The sequence below is a fragment of the Myzus persicae genome, unplaced genomic scaffold, assembly GCF_001856785.1.
Source record: "Myzus persicae strain clone G006 unplaced genomic scaffold, MPER_G0061.0, whole genome shotgun sequence".
In the NCBI taxonomy this organism is placed as follows: Eukaryota; Metazoa; Arthropoda; class Insecta; order Hemiptera; family Aphididae; genus Myzus; species Myzus persicae.
The window spans coordinates 130789-156895 of record NW_019102340.1 but is presented as its reverse complement, the minus strand read 5'-3'; the positions used below and the strand labels follow the sequence as shown (position 1 = coordinate 156895).

The 26107-nt window shown below is 33.8% G+C and overlaps 1 protein-coding gene across 1 annotated transcript in view; it reads right to left on the bottom strand.

Moving 5' to 3' along the window:
* The window catches only part of LOC111031906 (lysyl oxidase homolog 2), a 37999-nt gene that overhangs the window by 5342 nt on the left and 6550 nt on the right, over positions 1-26107 (bottom strand). The window contains exons 2-6 of the mRNA XM_022312023.1: positions 23712-23858; positions 23368-23573; positions 22387-22471; positions 15830-16075; positions 4238-4496 (exon numbers count right to left, since the gene is read on the bottom strand). Of these exons, the coding sequence (XP_022167715.1) occupies positions 4238-4496; positions 15830-16075; positions 22387-22471; positions 23368-23573; positions 23712-23858 (943 nt within the window). The remainder of the gene's footprint in view (positions 1-4237; positions 4497-15829; positions 16076-22386; positions 22472-23367; positions 23574-23711; positions 23859-26107) is intronic.

Here is a 26107-nt window from a genome sequence, read left to right as displayed (position 1 = left end):
CTATACTTTTTTTTTTGAAATTTAATTTCATATCCGACACTGCCAGAGTCGACGACGCACTTAAAATAGTGACGATAATGTCATAATCACAATATTAATCGTTGCAACTGTGGCCTACAACGCGCGGCAGCTAAAATGCTGTAAATTCGCATTTGTCTGCCCGCCGCGGGCTATCATATTATTCTGAAACGTTTTAAACTTTAATTTTCTCGGAAACAATAACTGTTAATAAAACATATTCGTTTTTTTAATTTATCGTTTTATTGCACAGTTGTAAAAACTACAACTTTTACGTTGTACGATTAAAACAATTATAATGGTAATATTAAAATGTTTTTCAATTAAAACTTTTTTCATTTGAATATAATATAGGGTGAAAATGGAATTATACATTTTACGTATTTTTTCAATTATACAAAAATCTATTAAATTCTATTCGGAAGTTTTGCTAAACAGTCTAATTTTTCTCTGTGAGACTATTGCTTTTCTGCTATAATAATATAACGCAATTAAGACTTATCTTCATTTTAGATTCTCTCTAATATACTGCAGTCATTAATTCATATTTTTTCATTGACATTTCAACTTTTATAATAAGTGTAGTTTTTATTTTCATCATTATTTTTACCTGCTTCTTGTACAGCACTTTGCTATATTATTTCATATTTTTTGAAATTTTCTACTTCTTCAATTTATCGATGAAATGTAATTTTATTTCTACGTCTTTCATAATAAATATCAAAAAATAAAATTAAAGCACGTCAAGTACGTACTCCAGATAAATTATTTAAATTCGTGTACATTATATTTTTCTGTAGTAATTGAACAATGAATTTATATTTCAAATGTACTTCAATTATATTTATGCGTCATACCTATCAAATTTTCAAAACTTAATATAAAACTAATAACAATGTATTTGTTTTTAAATTAAAATAATTTTCCTAAAAGAATATTTATTTCAAAATAAAAAAATAATTAATATACATAATATGTATACAAAAACGAGCAAAATATTTAATGATACAAATGAAAAAAAAAGAAATATCAAGGAAGAAATAGAGAGAGAGAGAGAGAGAGAGGGAGCGAGAGATAGTGAAAGTGAGTGAGAGAGAGTGAAACGTTTGCAATGTAAATTATTTCGTATCGTAATCTTTGATCAACCGAAATTTCAAATCAAATAAAACAATCTCAAAGACAAAAATTTAAAAAGGTAAGAATATAAAAAGAAATTAAACGATGATTACAACTCGTTTATACATTCTTAATTTATGGAAATTTCGTGAAAAAACATTAACATAAACAAATAATATAGGTACCGAGTTTCAACTGATGTGATAGAAAAATGTAATCAACTCACAATCGAAAACGTTCTGAATACCATCGAGGTATCAGGCATTTCAAAAACAATTTTGATACTCTTTTAAAAATAATTATTAAAGGCTATGTGTAGTAACTAGAAAACTAGGTCACCCGTATAGTACATCGATAATTCGGCGCGCAAAAGTATAATAATAATATCGTCGTGACCTTTTTTTTTCCTTTTCAGTATTAAATGTTATTGCCGTTCCCGGGAAAAAGGCTACGGTACCGAACAACCTTCGATCGGAGTCAATCGAAAGCTCGACAAATATCGTAAGTCAGTGTTTTGTACCTACGCGCCTCTTAAGATGAAAGCTGGGCTGCTGCAATATTGCATTTGCACAAAGGCAGCTTACCGTCCGTCCAGAAATGTATTACACGAGTGAGAATTTTTCGATTTATACATCGATCGGGATTTAAATACCACTATATATCGCAATAAAGTTTGCCTCGGGTACCAGCGAAATTGAAAACGTTTCGACACAAAAAGCTCTAAAATATTATTTAAGTGTAAAACCGGTAATGACTTTACTAGAGCTCTGAAACCTATGGCTATGGATTTTTCTGATACAAATCTTTAGATTTTAGTCAATCATATTTAAAAAAAATAAATTATTATTATATTAATTAGTCAACCAATATTTTCTTTAGCATTTTATATGTCATTTTATTGTCCTATTTGTGTTTTTTATTTTTTTCTCTATGTTCATTTGTTAATTGCTCTCTATCCTTTATTTTTAATCAGTTTAGTTTTGTACATGTTTTTCTGTGTTTAGAGTTCCATTCTACTAATTTACTCATACGTTCCACATTCAAGTGTCGGTCCCATTGAATTATAAATAAATAAATAAAATTAAATTAAATTAAAAAATTAAAAATAAATATATCATGCGCGATGACTGTCAATCCTCTAAAGTTTAATCAAAATACAACAAGCGTTATAACATAATATAGATCAGTAATACTGTGTTTGGACAAAAAAAAGCTTTAAAATGTGGTCTTAAAAATATTCAGCTAGCTGTGACATTTTTTTTAATGAAAAATATAGAAAAAGTATTACGTCATAACGTACTAGGCCATTGACAAATTATCCGAAATGTTGAATGCGACTGGCGAAAATCCGAACTAGCCATTTTTAAATTTGAAATTCAGACATCGCTAAGCAAATTTATATCGAATCACATTTTTTTCCCTTCCAACTGCATGTACAACTGCCTATTGGTCTGGGTCGTAACGGATTGAACGTAATATTTCACAGGTCAGACTCGCACCCGACCACCAACGGGCGATGGCCTAGTTTAAAACGTCATTAATCACACACATTTTTATTTTTTTTATTTTCATCTCGCCTTAGAAAATATACTAAAACCAGCGCTGGTCACTGATTTTAAATCAAAACTCGACGGTCGCGTAACGAACAAGTAAATAAATCGTACAGAAAAAATAAATTACATTTTTATATTACTTACGAAAAAAAATGGTACGCGAAATGTCTCCAACAAAACATATTCTGCAGATTTAAGTATCGATTACCCGTTCGGCCGTCGGAATCGAATAAAACGCCAAAAGAACGAAACAAATGAGGAAATCGGTATTTTCTCCTAAATGGAATCTCGAAATCAATATCGCAGGACACAAATTATTGTTTATACCACAAAATGTATAACTGCACCGTGCATTTTTAAAGCTCCCTACAAATTCTACAACAGGAGGTATTTGAGAGTATGGTCGTTGAGTGCACCCATAGGGGGCTACTCAAAAATTCTAAAACTTCAAAATTCCAAAAAACGTATCATTTAGCGTCAAAAACTAGGCGATCGAGCTCGATATGTCGGTGCGTCTACACTGAACAAGCAAAAAGCCTTGCCGAAGACTTATAGTATTTACAAGTCATAATTACCCGCAGTTTAATGCACTGTGAAAATAATGAAAAAAAAATTGCGCCTCAATGATAAAACCAAATCGATAATATCTCTTAAATGTTATGCATTCGTTCGAATTTCGATTTCCGTTTGTCTCAAAATCCATCGAACACAATTTATTTAAACTGCAAAACGTGTAACACGATGGCCAGTTATTAAACGCTGTCCTAAATCTTAGATTTTAGGTATTTCAGAATATATTACAGTCATCTACTGACCACCGTTATGATATGCTTGTCTAGTCGAAAATTCTAAATTTCTAAAGCATCAAAATTCCAAGAGACGCATAATTTTAGACGAGAGTGCTCAAAACGTTGTCCCGCGCACACGTCATAAACGCATAACACGCAAAATGCAGTGACGGCGGCTTATATGGCATTTGCATGTTTTAATATTACCCACGACATTATGTACCTATACCGCGAAAAGAATGGAACAAAACTGCGCCTCAATGGTAAAACCATATCTATGTTTTCTCTCAATTAATGTGACAGTCGTCCGAATTTCGATTATCGTCAGTCACGAAATCGATTGGACACAATATCGATGAACATTGCGAAATGTGTAACGCTGCATGGTGCGTTTTTTAAAACTCCCTGCAAAATCTGTGCCCGACAGAAGGTATTTTATGAAGAATACGGTCGCAGAGCAGCCACCAATAACGACACTGCAGTGTGCGTGTCTGCTTAAAAATTCTGAACTCTAATAATTCGTCGAAATTCCCGCAAAATTCATGACCATGATTAACGTCGTCGTAAACCTGCAGACCATGGCGTGCTCGAAACGTGCGTACACGTCACAACACGCGAAACCCGTCGGCGGCGACTCACATAATATCATTTGCATAATATTTTCCACGTTTCAATAACCATAAATTTATCGTACATATTATTGTCGCCATATTATTTCGGTTCGTCATGTTTATTCATGGCGCCCGTCTGGCATACACTTACATGTGACACTGATGAAACTGCCACAGATGTTTGGGCACGGCAGGCCGGAACGGGGAGGTGCCGACGTTTGTGATTTTCGCGGTGAACCGCAGCAGCCGCCGGGTGATCAGGTGCCAATCGGTCTCGTCCCGCCGGAGCTGGTACGCAGACGACGCCAGACAGTTCTCCTCCATGGCGCACTGCAAGAAGTACATCTGTCTGTCCTCCAGGTACGCCGATCTCGTCAGTTCGTCGGTGTTCACCGCCAGGTCCGCCATCTCTGCGACGCACAGTCGTTAAAATTATGTGGTTATTTATTTATTTTTTTAAATTTATTGTCAGAGGCATAACTATCGTATTGTTATGACATCACTCGTATGAATTATAAATATATATTTTTTCCAACTTTTAGAAAAAGGGTATAACGTATCATTTAAAATGTCCATATCCATTCAATATTAATAACTGTTATATATGTTTATGCATGCAGTTATAGTACCAGAAAAACCAAACTAAAATAACTAAAACGGATATGACTGTAAGGTTGAAATCGAAAAACACTAAAAACCAGTAATTGTATGAAGTTAATTAACGCAAAAAAAAAAAAAAAAAAAAACAAGAAACTTAAATTAACTCATCAATATTATTGTTGTTTTTTTTTTTGAACCGTTGTTCCTCCGCCTCCTATTCCTTTCCTTAGGCGAAACTTTAATTTACAGAGTAGTATTTTCGGCCTCGGCAATTGAGAGTTAGGTAATTAATTGATTGATTCCCTAAACCAATATAATTCGATGTCACGGTATACCAGGTGCAGCCTATAGACAAGTAATCCCGAAATTCGGTATAAAAGCGTTTCCGGTAATTCCGACATAAAAGTTTTTAATTAAAAACGTTGGTTTCTCCACCAAATTCTTGTTACTGATGATCTTTTAAAACAACGATCCAGTAAAAAGCTTTTCAATATCATTAGCAACCTGCGCCAACCGTTCGAACACTTCCATTAATTTTATTGAGCACTTTTGTACACTTAAAACAAACAAAAGACACAGCGATACTCTTATAAATACCTTTAACACTCGGAAAAACAGACTTAATATTGCACCATGTATATAGCTCAATAAAATAAATGACTTATGTGTAGCTTATAAGACGTGTTCACAAATCACCCCAAAAAAATGTAATCACTTAAGTATTATGGTGTTTTTCGGGCCATATCTACTAGATAATAATGTGGACGACCAAAACACCCAATATTTCGTTAACTGTTCAATTTTTTTGACGATGACGAACGAACATAATAAATTGACGATAAAAATAATTACTGAATATGCTGTCGCTAACAAAATATATAATTAATTTTGAATACCAAAATGTTCGAGGAGTTTTAAATTAAAAAAAAAAAATCAGATATACATGGTATTTTGTTTTAATAATAATATGAATTCAGTATACGATGAAAATCACTATAAATATGTTGGATAGAGATAACTAGTAACAATATATATATGACGGGGAAAAAATCATTATTAAAAAACGTGACAATAAGTATACTAAAACCGGCACGTTATTAAATATTATTTCGGGAGGAAAAATAATGTTTACGATATTTTTGCGATGACAAAAGTTTCGAACCTTCGCATAATATACCTACCCGAATCTCTCTCTCTCTATATATATATATATATATATTAAATAACGAGCTAAATTTCTATAAGTCATATATATATATAGGTTGGTGGCTGCATTTTTTTGGTGCCGGGACGAGAGAAGAAAAAACCGAGGTAAATAGAAGGAAAAAAGGATACCCGTTCGAAGCAATCAACTTAACAAGTTCCCGGGAGCCGCTGCCTAGGTCGCGTGATTTTCGGTGCGGACCTTCAAACGTTTCGACTTTCTTTCGTTTCCAAAGTTTTTCGACAAAAACGTCGCAGCCGATGCCCGCGACGTCGAACCCATGACATACATTATATATATATATATATTATTATATCGGTGGGAAAGAAAAAAAAAACTCGATACCGAGGAAACGTAGTAATCCTGACCGATCGGCCATACTACTTCGGGTGTTTTAAATTAACTGCCACCGGGGACGGTCAATAATTGATTTAAAAACCGACGGGACCCGTCCCGATGTCGCCATTCATATTTAATACACCGTCCGTCAGTGTAACGTATAGTTATCGAAACGCCTCGCCGCCACAGCGGACCACCCCACCCGCCGCCGCCGCCGCTCACTCGACCCCGTGGAGTTTGTCGCACTCTTCGGCATCGCCGCCGCCGCCGCCGCGTCGATAAATCATTCGATTATCACATCGTCATATTATATATATTATATTAAAATAGTATACGTTTTGTACCGGGACGACAGCTGTTAATAAAATATAATTGATACCCCGCCAAGCATATTGTGACGGATAAAAAAAACCCCCCGACCGTCACCCACGAACAGTTTGTCGTGCGTGAAAACGAAACGTTTAAAATATTATAATGCATATTATACATGCGGGGTTTATTCACCCGCAAGTACCCCCGCTTTTTTTTCCTTTTGATAATAATTGTTTTTTTTTCAAATTCAGAATACTTTTAACTGTACAGAGACAGTTGATTAAGGACCATATTATTTTGGAATACTTGGGCTTTTCACATCTGCAATTAAGGATTGTATTCCAACGATTTCAGAGTGTATATGCGTACTTTGTACTCCCGTGACGTATTCAAACTTGTTTTTTACAACCTCAATTTACTGAAAACCGTGAAACAGACGATTCTTTTGAATACTTTGATGTATCTAAATGGAGAGTCGAACTAGTAGTTTTTGAGTTATTAAAATGTAAAATATTATGTGGATACGTACCGAGAAGATAATATATAGTCCTAAAAGTAACTAAAAATACTACTCCTTAAATGATACGATATTAAAGCAATTGAAAATAAGGTCTTTGTGCAGAGGTACCAATTGTAAATTTCTAAAATCAGAATAATTTATGAAGATTATTTATCAAAAGAAAAAATTGGGATGACCATGGTTGATTGGTGAATTACCCTGTACAATAATAATTGTTTCGGCTTAGTTTATAATTTAAATTAAAAAATGAAAAAATACCAGCGGACTGTATAATGAATGATTTTTTATTATTAATAATGATTATGATTGATAATATTTATTACTTGTGCATTAAACAATAATATATTATACTTAATTTCTAATTATGCCATTTCTAATTATTTGAAACTAAAAGCTGAGGTCTTGACATAACGGCTTATCGCGTTTTGTGTTGTAATATTATGTACAATGCGATATCCGACTAGAAAGTTGTCTCGATTATTTTATGCGTCGAATCTCGTCGTTTAACACATACAATGTTCAATATTTACGTAATAATTATTGTTATTCGTATTCTAAAAATTATAATATAATATATATTGAGATTTATGATTCAAATGTAAAAGTATAAATCAGAATTTCTTAAAATGTGTTCCGTGGAACCCCTGGGTTCCGTGGACGTCACTTCAGGGCTCCGCGAAACTTGTGGTTTTTTTCAAAATTTAAAATTTAAAATGTTGACACATTACTATAACTTTTACTGTAGGTAAATAATTCTCACATAAAATAACGCATTGAAAGTATTGAAACAACAGCAGTGGTTATAATTATCGAGCTGTAATAACTTATTGTTAAGAGTTCAATACAAAAAAGCCAACAAAAAAAAGTTGGGGTTCCACTGTGAATTATGCACATAAAAAAGAGTTCCGCTGATAAAAAGTTTAAGAAACGCTGGTATAAATAATTATTCGTAATGGAATTCGGTTAATGAGTATTACGCAGTCGTAATAATAGGAAAGTTTCCTCGCGTTATCAAAATATACGTCTAGTAAAATAACAAGCTCCGAACACTAATGGCTCCGCATGTACCTATACATACCTTATTTTATATACCGTAATAATATCTTTATAATCGCACCATACTCCATTACTGGGACCAAGGCAGACTACCGGATAGCGCATAATATTATCAACGATGGCCGAATTAGCGGTCAGTCGGTCGGTCGGTCACTCCCTAGCTGACGTGATGATAAAAAACCTTAAGGTCAATCGAAAATTTTCGAATCATAAATGGGCCTCAAAATCTACAATTCCGACCGAGACTTTTTCACCGATTCCACCACTGCAAAATATTACCTACTGTCGTTTTACAACCCGCACAACGACAATACGTATCTACAACACAGGATAGGCATAAATCGGTACCACTTTGAACCGTCGAACCGTTTCCACGAAAAAAAATATTTTTTCTACATAAATTCGAACACAAATGACTCGCATATCCGGCCCTCGACCGCGTACAATAAAACGCGTTTTACCATGTTATTATTATTATTATTATTATTATTACACGGTCGATAGATATGTACTTTGTACGGTTTCGCGTTAAAGGTATTTTCGGTCCAGCGAAATGTACGTTTTTATCCGATCCAAATGCCCGTGTAACTTTATAACCTTGTAACGAAACAAAAACACCCCCGCGGGGGTCCGGCTGTCGGGGGCGAAGTTTTTTTTTTCATTTCGACACTTTACTGTGTATAACAATACAAGCGGACCGGCCAACATCGGGGGGGGGGGGTCGTTCGATTCGTGAAAATAAATTAAAATAACTCATCATCTCTCAGTTCCTGTTGCGGCGTTCGAACCTATACATACTGCTGGAAATTTATATTTCATGCAGCTCACTGTAGTTTGCTCGTTCAGACGAAGCGCAATAATAAAAAAAAAAAAAAGAGAGAGAGAGAAAACACACACACAATGTGTAAATAAATTATTTCTACCTACTCGTGGTCACAAAACATTAATAAATATATATATATATTTATTACAATTACACGCATACATATGGGTAGTGAGTTTATCCGTATATTTGTGTACACGTCTGTATGTATACGTATTTTTAGCACTGTTTCAACGGCACTTAATGAAGAGTTGTTTACGAGATGTCGGGTTGTTGTTGTTGTTGTTTTTTTTTTTAATAATAATATGTTTTTATAATTAAAAAATATAATATGCACGGGTTGTTTCGTAATAAAATAAAATTTTAAATTTGACGAGTATCGCGGAGTGATGTGGAGTACGCAACGATTTTTTTTTTAAACTCTGAATTAAAATATGGTCCGCCTCCCCAGTACCTACAATTATTAAACCATTGCCGTAGGTTAATTTCTCGAATATAGGTCACTACAGCACTGTTTTCGCACACATTTTGCAACAATACGAATTCGCTATCCCTAAATGTTTATTATTATCACCCGAAAATGCAACTATACGTTTGCTTCGGTAGTAACCGATGTATCCATAACAGTTTGTTATATTTTTAATACATTTTACGATCATCTCCCCGTACTCATCCATTATAAATATACTATACGACTTTATTATACGGGTACTACAAGAATCACAGTCTTCGCGCGGCGTACATCGCAACCGGTTGTGTTTACGTATTTCGCTCGCTTATCTACCGTCGCGCGTGTTTCTAAATCAATAGTTCAGTGCATGGTGCAAATATGGTAAAAGCCAATACTTCCCAATACTCGGGTAATAAACGTTCTAGCAGCGAGGCTCTTTCTCCGCGGCATGCGCACAAAAATAAATACACTCCTCTCGCAAATCTTGACAATACAAATGATGACAACTCGGAGAAAACTGACATGGATGCTGTAGAGGTAATTCAAATAGTTCAAAAAATTCCCCCACTATATATTTATGATATCGTCGACTATATTGAGTTCATAAACAAGATCACACCTATGATAGTAGACAATTTTAACATAAACAACAAAAATATTTTCTTAAAGTTGAATTTATCAACGGTATTCGACTACCGTACAATTACAAAATACTTATCTGAAGAAAACATTAAATACCACACCTATCAACTTCCTGAGGAAAGAAACCTATCTGTAATAATCAGAAATATACCTACTTCTATTCCCGAAGAAACCATCTTTTCGGCCCTCACTGAACTAAAATTTAACGTCACTTCGGTCACACGTCTCCAAAATCGTTACAAATCTCCCATACCAATCGTTGCTGTCTTACTAGACAAATCCGAGAAAAACATATTTTCACTTGATCGCCTCCTTCATTGCGTTGTCTCGGTCGAGAGTCGTAAAAGCGATTCGTCCATACCACAATGCAAAAATTGCCAACGTTACCAACACACAAAAAACTTCTGCAACCTCCCCCCTAGATGTGTCAAATGCTTAGAAAACCACCACTACTCCGAATGCACTAAGGATAAAAACAGTCCACCTATATGTGTCAATTGTAATGAAAATCACCCTGCTAATTATAGAGGTTGTAAAATATACAAGCAAATAAAAAATAAAAAAAGTACCTCCCAACTATCAAAGAACGCTCCTAAACACATTACTCAACAAAGTTGTGTACACGATAACAAAAATACCCAACCCATAACCAATACGGTTATCGAAAATCCCCAAAACCAAGTTTTAAACCAAACAAATCTCAACACAAGCAACACTCCAACTTATGCTGACAAAACTAAAAATAAAAAAAATAATCTTAAACAAGATGAAGAATCAAATAACTCAAATATCACTAACGAACTTATTAAGTCACTTATGCCCTTAATCAGCACACTCGTCTCACAAATTATCAAAAAAGTCATCGAAAATCTACCTGCTCTATTAAATAATATAAATGTCGTCTAACATTATAAATAATCTTAATCTAGTTATCATAAATTGGAACGCTAATGGAATCAAGAAAAATCGAAACACATTTGCAGCTTTCTTATCGGCTCATAATGTTGATATTGCATGTGTGAGTGAAACGCATCTAATTGCTAGCGATAAAATTAAATTCAACGGTTATACTACCTATCGCAAAGATAGGCTAGCGGTTCGACCTTCAGGTGGTGTTGCTATAATAATCAAATCCAAAATAAAACATCAATTAACTTATCTACCTGCTACACAAACTCTCGAAGCAGTTGCAATATCTATTACAATAAACCAATCATTTACAACAATAATTAGTGCTTATCAATCACCTAGTTTTCAAATGTATATAAACGACTTTGAAAAAATATTAAATAGCTATCAAAAAATTATTTTAGTAGGTGACCTAAATTGTAAGCATACAACTTGGAATTGTAAATCCATAAACGCTAATGGACGTAAACTTTATAAATACCTTGCAAGCAATCCTGCGATACTGTCAGCTCCAGACACACCCACATACTATCCATATGATCAAAGTAGAAGTCCTGATATTTTAGATGTAATTATACTAAAATCAATTCGTTTTTCTTTGCACCAAGAACCACTTTTCGAACTCGACTCGGACCATTTACCTGTTAAAATTACATTAGATGCGTCCTTATCGTTCTCAACTCCTACTCGCAAACTCATCACCGGTAAAGCAGATTGGCAACAATTCAAACAACACATCACAACAAATCTAATTATTCCTAAAAATATATTAAATACTAACAGCGCAGACACTGCAGTAACACATTTACGTGAAATCATATGTCAAGCGGCCGAAGAATGCTCAGAAAAAAAAAATACGGTAATAAATTATAGTCCTAATCAACTTCCCCTCAACATTGTAAAATTAATCAAATCAAAACACCAAACCAGAAGACTCTGGCAATTGTACAGACAACCACTTGATCGAAAAAAATTAAATTATTTAACGAAAGAGGTTAAAAGACAACTAGAAGAACATAGAATTAACAGTTATCAAAAATACTTATCTGCTATACACCCAGCAGACTCAAATCTATGGGCAGCGACTAAAAGATTAATTAAACCAAACTCAAATGAAATCCCCCCTTTAAAAGCGAGTGGTACTTACCAAAATACTGACTCGGAAAAATGTGAACTGTTTGCCCACACTCTTGAAAATATTTTCACTTTAAACAATTCTGCAATTGAAAACTCTACAGACAATCTGGTCAAACAAAAACTATGTGAGCCCAATATTTTTCCACAAAATATTTTACCTTACTCTTGTCCAAACGAAATTTTAGATATAATAAAAAAATTACCAAAAAGAAAATCACCCGGTCACGATCTAATTACTAATGATATCCTAAAAAATATTCCTAGGAAAGCAATTACTTATTTAGCCATATTATTCAACTCCCTAATAAAAATTGGATATTTTCCTAAGGAATGGAAACTGGCCACAATCATCATGGTCAAAAAACCAGGCAAAGATAACACTGATCCGCGTAACTACAGACCTATTAGTTTACTGTCATCAGTTTCAAAAATTTTTGAAAAAATTATACATTCCAGGCTCACCAATTATTTAAATGCAATAAATGCTATTCCGCATTTCCAATTCGGATTCAAATCAAATCATTCAACTACCCAACAACTCCTACGTCTAACAGAACATATAAGCGATGGTTACGAAAAAAAACAACATACAGGTGCAGCCTTTTTAGATGTAGCCCAAGCTTTTGATCGGGTCTGGCATGACGGACTCTTATATAAACTAAAAATGTTAAACACACCAAATGCTATTTACAATCTAATTAAATCCTACCTCACTGCTCGTTGTTTTAAAGTCAAAATTAACGATACTACTTCACAAATAAAAATTATAAATGCAGGTGTACCTCAAGGTTCAAAAATTTCTCCGTTACTTTTTAACCTATATGTTTCGGACTTTCCTACATCGATTAATACGGAAATAGCACTTTATGCCGACGACAGCGCAATATATTCAAGCTCTACAGACGTTGAAACAGTGACAAAAAATATCCAAGACCACCTGAATGACATCCAAAAATGGGGAGATAAATGGAAAATAAAACTGAACCCTCAAAAAAGCACAGCAGTCCTTTTCACTAATCGTCGCCCCAAAACTCCCGGAAATTTAAAACTGTACGGCAATAACATTCCCTGGTCACCTAGCATAAAATATCTTGGCGTAATATTAGACAGGAAACTAACTTGGAACCCACACATCACCTCTAAACTTCAACAAGGCTATCAGAGACTAAAGATACTTTATCCATTGTTAAACCGACAATCATCGCTAAGCTGGAAATGTTCCATTTTGCTATACAAACAAATTTTACGACCACTACTTTTATATGCAGTCCCTGTGTGGGGAAATTGTGCTAAGACCCATATACACAAGATACAAATATTTCAATCTAAAGTCCTCAGGACAATATCTAACGCCCCATGGTTCATACGTAATGCTGCACTGCACACAGACTTCCAACTACCGTCTATAACTGATTATATAAAGAAACTAACAATCAACTTCTTCAACCACTTACAGTCTGCTAGCAGCGCTAAATACTACAACCTAAGTGTCCCTCCTCCAATACGCCGTCTCAAGCGTGGACGTCCACATGACCTCCTATGTTAATTGTCTATTGTATTATTATTTTCCCATTTATTAGTTCTTAATTAAATCTTAATTGTACATACCTATTACTGTTGTAAAAATATAGTTAGATCTAAGCTCATAAACATTGTTAAATTCTAATTTATCAATTCTTACTGATTTGTAAAAATTTTTTTTTTTTTTTTTCTTTTATGTTAACCTTTTTCAAAATGTCAAATATTATTTTCCTTTAGCCTTAAGTTTAGATGACCAATTGTCAGGAAAACTTTATAAATAATAATAAAAAAAAAAAAACAAGAATCAGAGTAATAGTTTTAGTACTGTTTATTACTCTAAACTTACCTAACGTATAATTTCCACGTGGAATCTGTTGGCTACGCAGTTAATGTCCACGTCCATGCAACGAAACATGGTAGGCATGAACAATGTTGATACATTTTATTAAAAATGTTAATTTAATGTCTTTTATCATAAAACGTTGATAAATGTTTTAGAAAATAATCGTACCACATCGAATATAGTTTTACCCGAAAAAACCTATAAAGGTAAAATTTAATTCCTCGAAAATACACCACCCCAGTGATGTGATTGAAAATCGTTTGAAACCGCACGCGTACAGCATACCTACAAAACGTTTCGGGGTGCATCACAAGCCTCCGACAGCATTGCAGTCACCGACGAGTGTCCGTGACAAACTATTATTGCAAAATGTAGTGTCCACCTACTTTTACTCTTGCTAAGCATAAAACAATATATAACGTTATTATTCTTCAATTAGGGCTAAAATACGTATCCGTCGACATTAATGCAGCGTATAAAGTATAGCGAGGATGATGCACCTTGACAATGAGCGCCTACAATTATTTTAAAGACGATATTGTTATTGTTCATTTGTATGTGCATTATTTAATTTATCAAGTTTATTATTGTTATCGCTGTACCTCATTATCTAGGTACTAACGTTATTTAAACCAACTTACAATAATCTTATAACGAAATAACTATACTCGAAGAAGTGTGCTGTGTAGTACTCAGCCAAGGAGCAACTCAAAACAGAGAGGCTGATGTCATAGTGGGATTGATGGAAAGAACGGACGAGGCCTCATCTTGGACCCCACGATTCGGTTGGAGACCAACAAGACGCCAACGTGCACGAAGAGAAGAGAGATATATACTTGCCGTGCACACCTAGTCAGAGGTTCTTTGGAGTACTAGAGTGGAAGTATTTGGGCTATGGTTAGGAGCACGGGGAACCGCATCGGAACTCCTATTGGACTTCTTCAAGCTCTACGGTCTGCAGCGAAGCGATCTCACCAAAATTCCAAAATCCGTATTACAGGACACATTGCATATAAATATTTACCATTTATACTCGTGACTAACGATTATTGGTATCGTAATAATTTTATCTTATATCGCTGTTTATCTATTAACTCGATTATTATCTTTATTTTAATCTATAAGCTATGTACAATAATTGTGTTCGACGGTGAACTGTGTCATAAGGCAACTCACAGAGCGAGCAGTGAGCTATATTTATATTAATAAAGTTGTTAATATATAAAATTGGGTATGTGCATAGGACTCACTATTTGATCTAATAGTATCTTTATGAATTATGTTGGGCTCTGAACCCATAGGTACAGTCAAAACTCTTTATAACGAATCTCTTTACAACGAAAAACTCTATATAACGTAAACATTACATAATAATGGTTGGTTTGCTATATAACCCATTAGACAATTCATTCTCTGTAACGTAACCTCTGTTCTCCCTAACCTAACCACTCTCAATAACGAAACAATATTTTATGTTTCATAATACAATTTACGTGTTATTGTATCCATTACATATATAAACCATAAAAATAATCGGCAATAATGCCGAATAAAAAATTTCAAACTAAGATGACAGACTATTTTAAATAAAGTATAAATATGTATAGTATAAAAATTAAATTATATTTAATAAGTATGTATAATAATAATAATAATAATAATAATAATAATAATTTAATATAATACGTAAATATATATATAAAATAATGTAAAAATAATGATGTGTTTGATAAATAATTAAAATTTTGATTTTTTTAAACCCTCTCTATTACGAAAACTCTCTATAACGAAAGAAATCTCTTGGTCCCTTCAGATTCGTTATAAAGAGTTTTGGCTGTATATAAATGAAATAAATAAATATTTTACGGACTACGAAAATCACTCACCCCGGGCACACACGACCGCAGCCACCGTCTCTTTCCTGGTCGAGCACGTGGCCTTGTGCTGGTGATAACATCCGGCAAGCGACGACTCGTTTCCGGCGCATTCGACTGCTGACAACACAACCGGAAGGTCCAGCCCTCCGAACCGGTCCGTCTGGAAGGCGGCTGCTGCGTACCCGAGCCCGACTGAACGGCACACGACCAACGCTTCAAGCACGCCGAACCCGTCGCCGCATATCACGCCCCAACCTAAGCGACGGCCAATGGTAAACATGAAAATTTAAAACACAATCGATGTTATAGGTTATGTCACGTCAAATAAAACATAGGTAGTAACATAATTACTATGCGATGATGCAAAAGTGTTAATGTACAACAGAATGACTATTTTTCATATCACTTTTGTGCTTTTATAATAAATGTGATTACGAAGTAGCTGCAGGTAACTACTATAATTGCATCACTACTTTTTTGTTCCCATACCTAAATTTGTTCGTTGTTCCTTTGGTTTTTCTCAACACAAATAAGTTATGATTTTAATGCACAATTTCATGTAGAATATTGAACAAACAGTTTTATATAAATAATTTTAAGTCAATATGATTGGAGTAAATTTCACAAGGACTTACATTTACTATTGTACTACGCATACTCAAATCTAAATTTTAAATATTTGCAAAAAGAAACTCTTTATTCAATGCTCGATATTTATCCATAGAAAACTCAATAAAGATATTCTGTATCAGTTTATGATGTAAGAATTTATTGCGGATTGTTGTTGAATAAAAACTGCAAAATATTTGATTTATCTTACAAAAGTAATTTTCCTTAGAATTAAGTGTTATAACTTATGTACGTAATTTATGCCTTATGCAGTCAAATATTTTTGAAAAACTAATGAAAAAAATCAACCAATGTATATAGGATGTGAGGGTTAGTTGTGAAAAGAATCACTCTGTATAAAAATATGCGTATAAGGACACACTCACCTATATAATAATAATAATAATAATTTACTATACAGTATCAGTCTAATATATTAATAATATATATGACGGTGGACTGTGTTTAATATAGAACTAGTGGTTTTTTTTTTTTTTGAAAATCGATAAGAACAAAAACGACCCTCTCGCATGCCCTTGCCCTCCCAAATACTCGAAAAACATTTTAGAATTTACTACTATAATACACACACACACACCGTTCCGTTCTCATTGTTTTCCCACAGTCTCCTTTTCCCACCACCACCCCGAAACCATCAACTCAACGCCCGCGAGAAAAACTCGATTCCCACCCTCGCTCCACTAGAACTTTTCGTTTCCTTTTTTTCCCTCCTCTTTTAAAGATAACTTGGCCGCCGCTGTCGCGTTTTCCGTCGAAATGAAACTTTCCGCGTTCGTTATAACACTATAATATCGCAATATTATATTTTGTTGTTTATATATTATATTTTATTATACATTTTTTTTTTCCACCGACGAGATCAAACGTCATCGATACAAGACGTCACAAACATATATGTATAATATCGCAGTCCGTATACCAACGTAAAACCGAGCAGCCTACGAATATCTCTTTTGTTTGTCTCTGTTTATAATGTTTACCCGATGTGCTTTTTCGATAGTTTTCTCCAGAAACAAATTGAACGAAAACTTCTGGGAAGTATTATACGCTAGGTACGTATATATTATTATTACAGTCGTGACTGGCTCGACGGCAAAAGTGCCCCTGTTCGATGACGCCGAGTGTTCCAAAGTATAAATAAAACTCAATCAAGAGACGCCGCACTTCACCCACCCGCGCACGTTGCTGTACGACATGTATCTGTAAAAATATCGTCGAAGAGTCACGAAAAAGTTTGAGATATATAAAAATACGGCGTCACCGCCGCCGCCGACCTGACACGTATCCGATAAATATTGTCATGGAATTTGCAGTAGATTTCCGAGTTCCCACGTATGCGCTGCTTTTAAATAATTCACATGGAATTCAGATTTTTATTCGGCACACGGATCGGTATATCATGTACTATATCATAGTAATATTATTGTGCCTACGGTCGTATCGTTAAGGTCTGCGAGTAAACAAGTTTGTGAGTCTGTAGAATTTCGTAGAGCTGCGAGAGAAAAAAAATTCACAGGTACCTACAATCGTTAAGATAACAACAATAATCGTACCGATTGTAGGAGGCGTTCGTACTTCGTATGCGTCTTGCGATTTGATTGGGAAGAGAAAAAAAATTTGAGAACAATATATACGACCGTGACGTGAATTTATTCTCTATCTATTCACTCGTTCGTTCGATTTGGATTTCATTCGCAAATGCCTTGATCATCTATACGGAATAATTCTCCACCAACCATGCTCAACTCCTTTATTTTTCTTCAATAATGTAGTCAATCTGATTTTCGGAATTTTTAAATATACTTAAAGAATAGATATTCAAATATTGAGATTTTTTTGTGCTACGCTGAAGGAGGGTCATGAGGAGATACAAACATGTGTTTTTAAAATGTTTGTTCTAAGGATAATAGTCCATAAAAATTGTTTTACAAAAGTATAACATATTATTCCTAATATTGGATCTAGTATTTACTATATCTTGGCCAGTTTTACAAATTATTGTGATGATTAATAACGACTAAAATTTTCAAATCACCATAGCCATCATATTATCTTATATTAATAATTAAGAAACCACTCGTTCATATTTTTGAACTAGGTACATCAAAATTTTTCTAAAAATTATCCACTAAATAATTTACAGTAAAAAGGGGAGGGTGCAGGTTCTTATTTGAAAAAAAGTTTGTATCACCACAGGACACTCACAGTAATATAACAAAAAAAAATCAAGAATTTGAAAAAATCAGTCTACCTGTAAATTCCAAAAATCTTAATTGTTGAACGAATTCATTGTACTAAAAAAAAAATGGAGCAAGCTTGGTGAATCACTCTGTATACGAGGTTATCGGGAACAGAGGAATTTTTTTTCACTCAAATTTAATAAAAGCTGATGACTGATGTATCGTAATTATAATTGGAACCGCAATAAACACTTTCCGGATAAACTATTGTGTTTTTGCGACATTTTATCATCGTTCATAGATCTCGCGGTCTGAATCGCACTTTCTGTACCTAACGGCACACGTCAAAGACATTCACCACAGGTGACTGTAAATAAAATTTAACGTCCCAGCTGTGTTGTTCCGGAAATCGGTTTTTTTCTTCGATAGTTTTTCACGTCGACATATTTTTATGGCTCTAAAAGAGGTCGGTCAGTATAATATACTATATATAAATAGTGTTATTTATGAGTTATTGTCGAAAACAAAATCCTATATTTCCACTATTTTTCGTTTATTTTAAAAGCCCATTGGGAATTTGAAGTAAGTTAACGACGTGTTCTCGTATTCGAGTATTTCATATAAGAGGTTCGGAAATCGATGGTTCGTTTAAATTTTAATAGTTTATAATATGTCTTTTTTCATCCACTTTTTTTTCTTCACAAAACTCATGACATACAATTTATTGATCTGCTGTAATCTAATCACGGTCAATTCGTAAGTTGGTTAATAGTTTAGGTACTATCGATATTATTAGCAAAAAAAAAATAGTCGGTTGTCAAAAAATTAAATTCACGCTATCACTCGAAAATGTGATTAAAATCAAATTTAGTTTATTTCGGCTCTATGTGTGATTCAAGTAACTTTTCAAAAATCAAAGTCACAGAGCGGCACTGCGGTTTCCCAACAAGTTTAATGTTAGGTGCGTATAATAGAATGCGTATTAAAGTCCGTTTTGTCAAAAAAATTAACTACTAACTTTAAGGTTGGAAAATCAAATGTTGAACATCAGAGGTACACGAGCGTTAATAAAAGGATAAATCATTAGCGTCCATACTGCCGGGGTGAAACTTTTTATATTTTTTATCATAAATATGTCGCGTGCGGCCCATCATCATTCATCATTTTTGGCTAAAACACGTGTCGTAGTAAAATACCTATATTATTATATTATTGTTGTATTAAAAATCTGTGTGTCTGTGTGAGTGTCGGACAAAAGGATAACAATTGCGTTTACTCGACACGATGAGAACATCATAGAGTTAGGTGAGAATAATATAGTTTATGCTAATTCCTTATTGCATTGCGTTTCGATGTACAGAGTGGTAATTTCGATTAATATCGACGGCCGAGATTAATTGATTATTAATTCAACCGATTGATATAGTAATAATATATTATAATGATTGTTATTGGTTTTAGAGATATTATAATATTACCACCGAAATGTATAACGTAGGTGGGTACTATCGTACGTATTTCAAAATAATCGTTTTTCACGTGAATTTAAATGTTACCAAAAATGAATATTGAAAATTACGGTTTGTTGTAAAAGTGATTTTATTCGTCGTCATCATTTCTGTGTAATTTGATTTATATAATAAGGAAAGATTTAATTATACCTACCTATTTAATAGAGTTGTTTTTTAAAAATTCGTCTGGTGAATAAAAATCGACTTCTGTCTATAGAGACCCATATTTCGAGACAATTAAATTAATAATGCAATATTTTTATTATTTTCATTATTTATGGCATCAACTGCATTGTTATTAGCTGATATTTACTGGGGTTAGTTCAGACGTATGACGAGAATTGTCACTGAGAACCTGGGTTGTCACCCATCCGGCAACTAGTGTCACCAGCCGGTGCTGGCTGAACACGTTCATGGTGACTGAAGTCAAACACCTGAGCCGAGTCGCCTAATGCAGTATTATTATGATAGCAGTTTTGTGAAAATATTATGTTAGACTTTTTTGTCTGAATATCCGAGACGTTATAATAATATCAATATGGTAGCTGCAGTTGTCGAAACAATATCATACTAAACACAATATTTATAACAGCAACGGGTGTATTGTAATTGATAGATTATTGTGCCTTACCTATAATTTTCAGAGGGATTTTTAGCCTATAGATATTCGGTGAAAACTATTATATTCCCCCGGAGTGTCGCCGTGCGCTTTTCTCCTCTCGAATCCGAGGAAACGTGCGGATGAACATTTTCGCGGGATTTGAACTTTGCTCGACGCTTAGGATATTTGCTATGGTAATGATCGTTTAGTCGTCGGAATTCAGCAGATTTATAAGCTACCGTGTAATAGTCGATATATTGTAAATTTGTACAATGAAGAAAGCGGATGGCATGGAGGGGGGACAGTATTGCCTTAATAAATAGTTATATGCGCGCCGTAACGTTGCTATATTCATTAAGTTAACGCTCGAAGTTCGACAAGAACACTTAGTCAGCGTTGCGAAAGGGAACAAATTGCATTTGTTGATAATAATTAGGCCAAACGAAACGGGTTTAATAGACGTCCATTTTTAATTAAGTGATATTATATTATCTACAGCACCGCTATGGCCATCGTAGTGTTGTAGAGTCTCCATTGGCTTTTAAATAATTGTGTTTCGACATTCAAAAAAGTGACCTACCTACCTTTTCGAACAGTTTTCTACGTAATACCTAGTGCACTTATTTTTTGACACATCACGCGGTTCGTTTCATATAATATTCACTTATTTTTATAAGATTTATTTTCATGGTGCATGCGAACAACTCGCAGTGTAAACATGAAATTACACGGATTCGACTTCGATTTAACGGAAAACGTGATTTCAACACTTTCTCACCTCCTTCGAGTTCCATACTGAGGTGACATATTATATTGGTAAAACAATATAAGTTGTCAACGAGATACTGTCTTATACTGAAACTCGGAAAATAATTAACATTCTGCAGAGAATCGAAATAGCTGGTAAAGATAACTTTACGTCATCACTTTAAAATTAATGGTATTTTTAATTGCATTGAATATTTGATGAATTTGTCGAAAACAATATAGATGCTTTAAAAATGTATTAAATAACTTTTTACGCGTCGTAAAATAATACATTTGAAAAAAACGTTCACCCTATATACTCACTTTATATTTTATGATTTCTTTATTAAAGACAAAACAAAAGAGAATAGCCGGCACGTTAAACACGCCGTCGACATATATATACGTGGAACAAGCTAATAAAAAAAGAACAGGTATAATCAAATAATCAATTCAAGTGGACTGACTGCACAAATAGGTTCGTAAAGTAATTGTATTTAAAAAAAAAATTTCCAACGAACTCTTAAATAATTGCAGAATATTTTTTAAGCTAATATGACTGTAAATACGTGTCGTTGTTTATACTTCACAGAAAATACAAACGTATACCTACTAGCTTTCGTTCGAATGCCGTGGACAATGTCAAAGATATTGAAAAACTACCCCTTTTGGAATTAAGTCAAACAACGAACGACAATACTAACGAACTGTAAATATTTACAGAGGACATAATATTTTCGAATGTATAATTGTATAACAAGCGTCAAAACAACGTGCGTATATAATATATAATATTATTTTCATAGTATACATCCATTATTGTAGTACTTTCCTCGATAAACTAAAATATGAACGTCAACATTATGACGAAAGATATGATCATTTAGCTGGACTTACCGTCATTGGTCTTGGCTTCCACTCTGCCTTCTTCCGATGTCCTGCCTCCTGCCAGCCGCAATTCGATGTCCGACCCAGAAGTGTCCTGCGGTGCACGAAAAACAGAAAGAAATCATAACAAGCTATACTCTTGAAAAGTATTACGAGACGTGTCTAAAATGTTTATTATTATTATTTATGTATTTTGTTAATATAACAATACGTACAATATTACATCAAGATTAACAATTAACACCTCCCCCCCCAATAAGCCTATTATTAATAACTATTATACCTGTGTGGAATATATTTGCTTGTAATGTTATTGTTTTTTTTAAATTTTTTATGTAATATTTTTAGAGTTGATCGAAAGTTCAAAAACCGTACAAAGATACGACGATGTATATGGTGCAAGTTTAACGGCCAAAAGACGAAATCATTATGGTATTCGATAAACCGTTGAGAGAACGTCATAGTCACGTAATATTTTGCCTTCATTATACTAACTCATAATATTCCAAAATGTAAGTTTCGACTTTGTATTGTTAACATAAATATTATAGCCAGTCGGCCTAGCATCAAACTTAAACGCAAGAACATCATCAGTGTTGTGTTGTTAGTAGCTTATAATATTCTTATTTCCAAGTAAAATACGATCATTTTCAAATATAAATATTTTATATACTCAAAACTCATTTAAAAAATAAAATATCAAAAAAAATCCAATGATAGAACACAGATAATGTTTTGACATTTAAGTTTGATAATAGTTAAATTCACTCAACATAATATTTTAGGCCAACAATAAAGCAATATTGGAACATATTATGCATGCACAACGTCCTCTTGAGAATCGATTTTTGCAACAAAAAAAAAGGCCGAAGAGTGAAATTAAATTCAAAATCAATAATACAGTACCTATATGTATTATAATACAGCAACCGCTTAACACGGTTAAGGTATAAAAGTGAATCGAAGGGTATAATGTATTATCGAGATTACTTTGATCCTGTACTTTCGGGTGGCTTTTTTCGGAGCAACCGTCACCGAGGGCACAGAGTATTTGGGCTTTTCGGGTTCGGGCGAATCGCACACCACTCCCGCCGCTTCGGAAGGGTCGCAGTCGTTCTCGCCCCAACTGTCGAATCGGCACTCGGAAATTTCCAGCTCTTGGCCGCCGCACTGAGTGTTGTCCATCCAATACATTCCTTCACAAAAACGTCACTTTATAATATTAACCATTTTTCGTCCTCGGAGGACTTTAAAAACAGCATCTATATAGAATCCGTTTTGGATGTCAACGTAATATTAATATTTTTATTGTAACTGTTGTGTATCATCATTACTGGCAGTTTGTCCGAAGTGCGAGCTGTGAGTGACCCTCGACGTGCCGTTGTAGCCCAATTGTCTGCACACCACTTGTCCTTCTCTCGAGTCCCATTCGTCGTCACAGATGGCGCCCCATTTTCCCAGGTGCATGATCTCCACGTTACCTGCAACGATAAGAAGAAAATATGTAAGACCCAAGATGAAAATATCCGTGTGATCGGCGCACCAGGTGTGTAAAGTGTATTGAAAAAGTGTCTGGTAATATATTGGTGTTGTTATATTATAATAAATAATTTATACTTATAATTAATTAAAGTAAAGGTTTCAACGTCGTGAGTCATTAGCCTACAGTTGCAACACGGAGATAAAAACAGCTGGTAAAGGAAGACGAGACTGAAATATTTATAGTTGTTTACGATTTTCGCTTAAATATACGGTGTTTAAAAATGTGTGGATTGCTTCGATGTTTTCTTCGTTGAGAGCTATTTGGTGAGAAATTGGATTGATGAAGATTTTCATAGCTTCTGATTGTTTTGGATATCTGTTTAACGATGGAGTCGATCGAGCGGGTTTCCTTAGATTTGTCACATACTAGGGCAGGTTCTTTGATGATAAAGAATAGGATTGGGTAAGATGTTTGTGATCTATTCTGGCTTATGACACTTATTGTTATTTACTTATTTATCATAATTTCTCCGTCGACCATTTTGTGGATAACAAGCTGCTTATTAACTTTCTGTGAATTGGAATGATGTTTGTCATTGATTGAATAGCCAATTTTCGGTATTTTACATTTGTTGTGTATTATTATATTGTGTCTGATTTCGAGTATCAACGATAACTTTTTTACGGCAATTCATTATGTTTCCGAAGAATTTCATTTAAGAATAATATAAACTCTCGTTGTATAGTTACGTTCTTTTAAAACGAAGATGTCCAGTCACACACGAAATGTGAAACAAAACATGATCAGAAAACCGTATTTATAAATTCTAAGTTACAACTTGACAACAATGTATAAGCATGTTCTCTAAGCTAATGGTGACATAACGTTGTAATCTTGTGTTCTGGGCACGACATATTATTGGGTATAACTTTGAGAGAACAATATTCACAGTATTGAAACCTCGATAACTCGAATCGGCCGGGGACAAAACAAGAAAATCCGTGGTTTCAAAAATTCAATTAGTAAAAAAAATTGTTTGATGTACATATCAAAATGCATGGGGCCACGGCATTCTTTCGAGTTATCACGGTTCTTCTGCAGTATTATAATATTGAATACTGTGTCATAATATTTGAAAAATTATTTATTTATATTTGTATATAGGTATATAGATGCATTTTTACGGCACACTGTTCATTGATTTTTAATTTCATAACTCTCATATCTAGGGCTCTGAATTTAACGCACTAAAGAATCTTAAAAAATGTCAAAAAAATGCAATAAAATATGCACTTAAAATGAAAAAAAATGCAATATAAAATCCCGAAAATTATAGTATAAAATTCATTTTAAATGGTTTTTAATTTAATTTTAATATTTATATTAATATTAGATACACAATATTATACATTAGTGCATTACATGCATAAAAAAATAATGAAAATGTTGATTGAATTTGAATTTTCCATACTTATAGCATTCACCCGAAACATTTTTTAGAAAACATTTTAGAAATGAATAACTTACAAATAACTTATGTAGTTATCTCGCAATTTCCTTATTTGATCGACATATGATACAGCCTGTGTACAAAAATCAATTTTTTTTTCAAAAATTTTTCCGTCAATTGACGGAATTTGATTAAAAATACTGGAAAATGAAATAAAAAAGGAAAATATGACCTAAAAAATTAAAAACGTCAAAAAATGCAAAAAAAAAATACAAAATAAAAGTTGCTTAAATGGATTCGCAGTTACACCATTCAAATTATGTACTTACAAAGCTACGTTTCGCAATCACCAAAAAAAAAAAATACACTTTCCTACAAATTCACAATCCTACTCATATTATTAAAATGTAATAGCAGGAATATAGTCCTCTTACGCCTCAAATCGTTCAACGGTCAAGCGGGTTTTCGGTTGCTGCTGGCACTTGGTCATATGGGTAATAAAAGCGTAATGGAATATTATAACGCAATCGAATTATAATATAATAAAACCGGAGTGAAAATATTTCATTAGTCGTTATAGTGTAATATGGCCGTAGTGGTCGTGTGTAGGTAGGTGTCCGTCGTTAAATCTGAGTCGCATAATATGAATATAAAACATAGTACAACAATATGATTCCTACCATATGGGTATTGTGTGTGTGTGTGTGTGTGTGTATGTGTGTATGTGTGTGTGTGTGTATGTGTGTGTGTGTGTGTGTGTGTGAGAGAGGTACGCCTTCCGGTATTTACGACCGCTA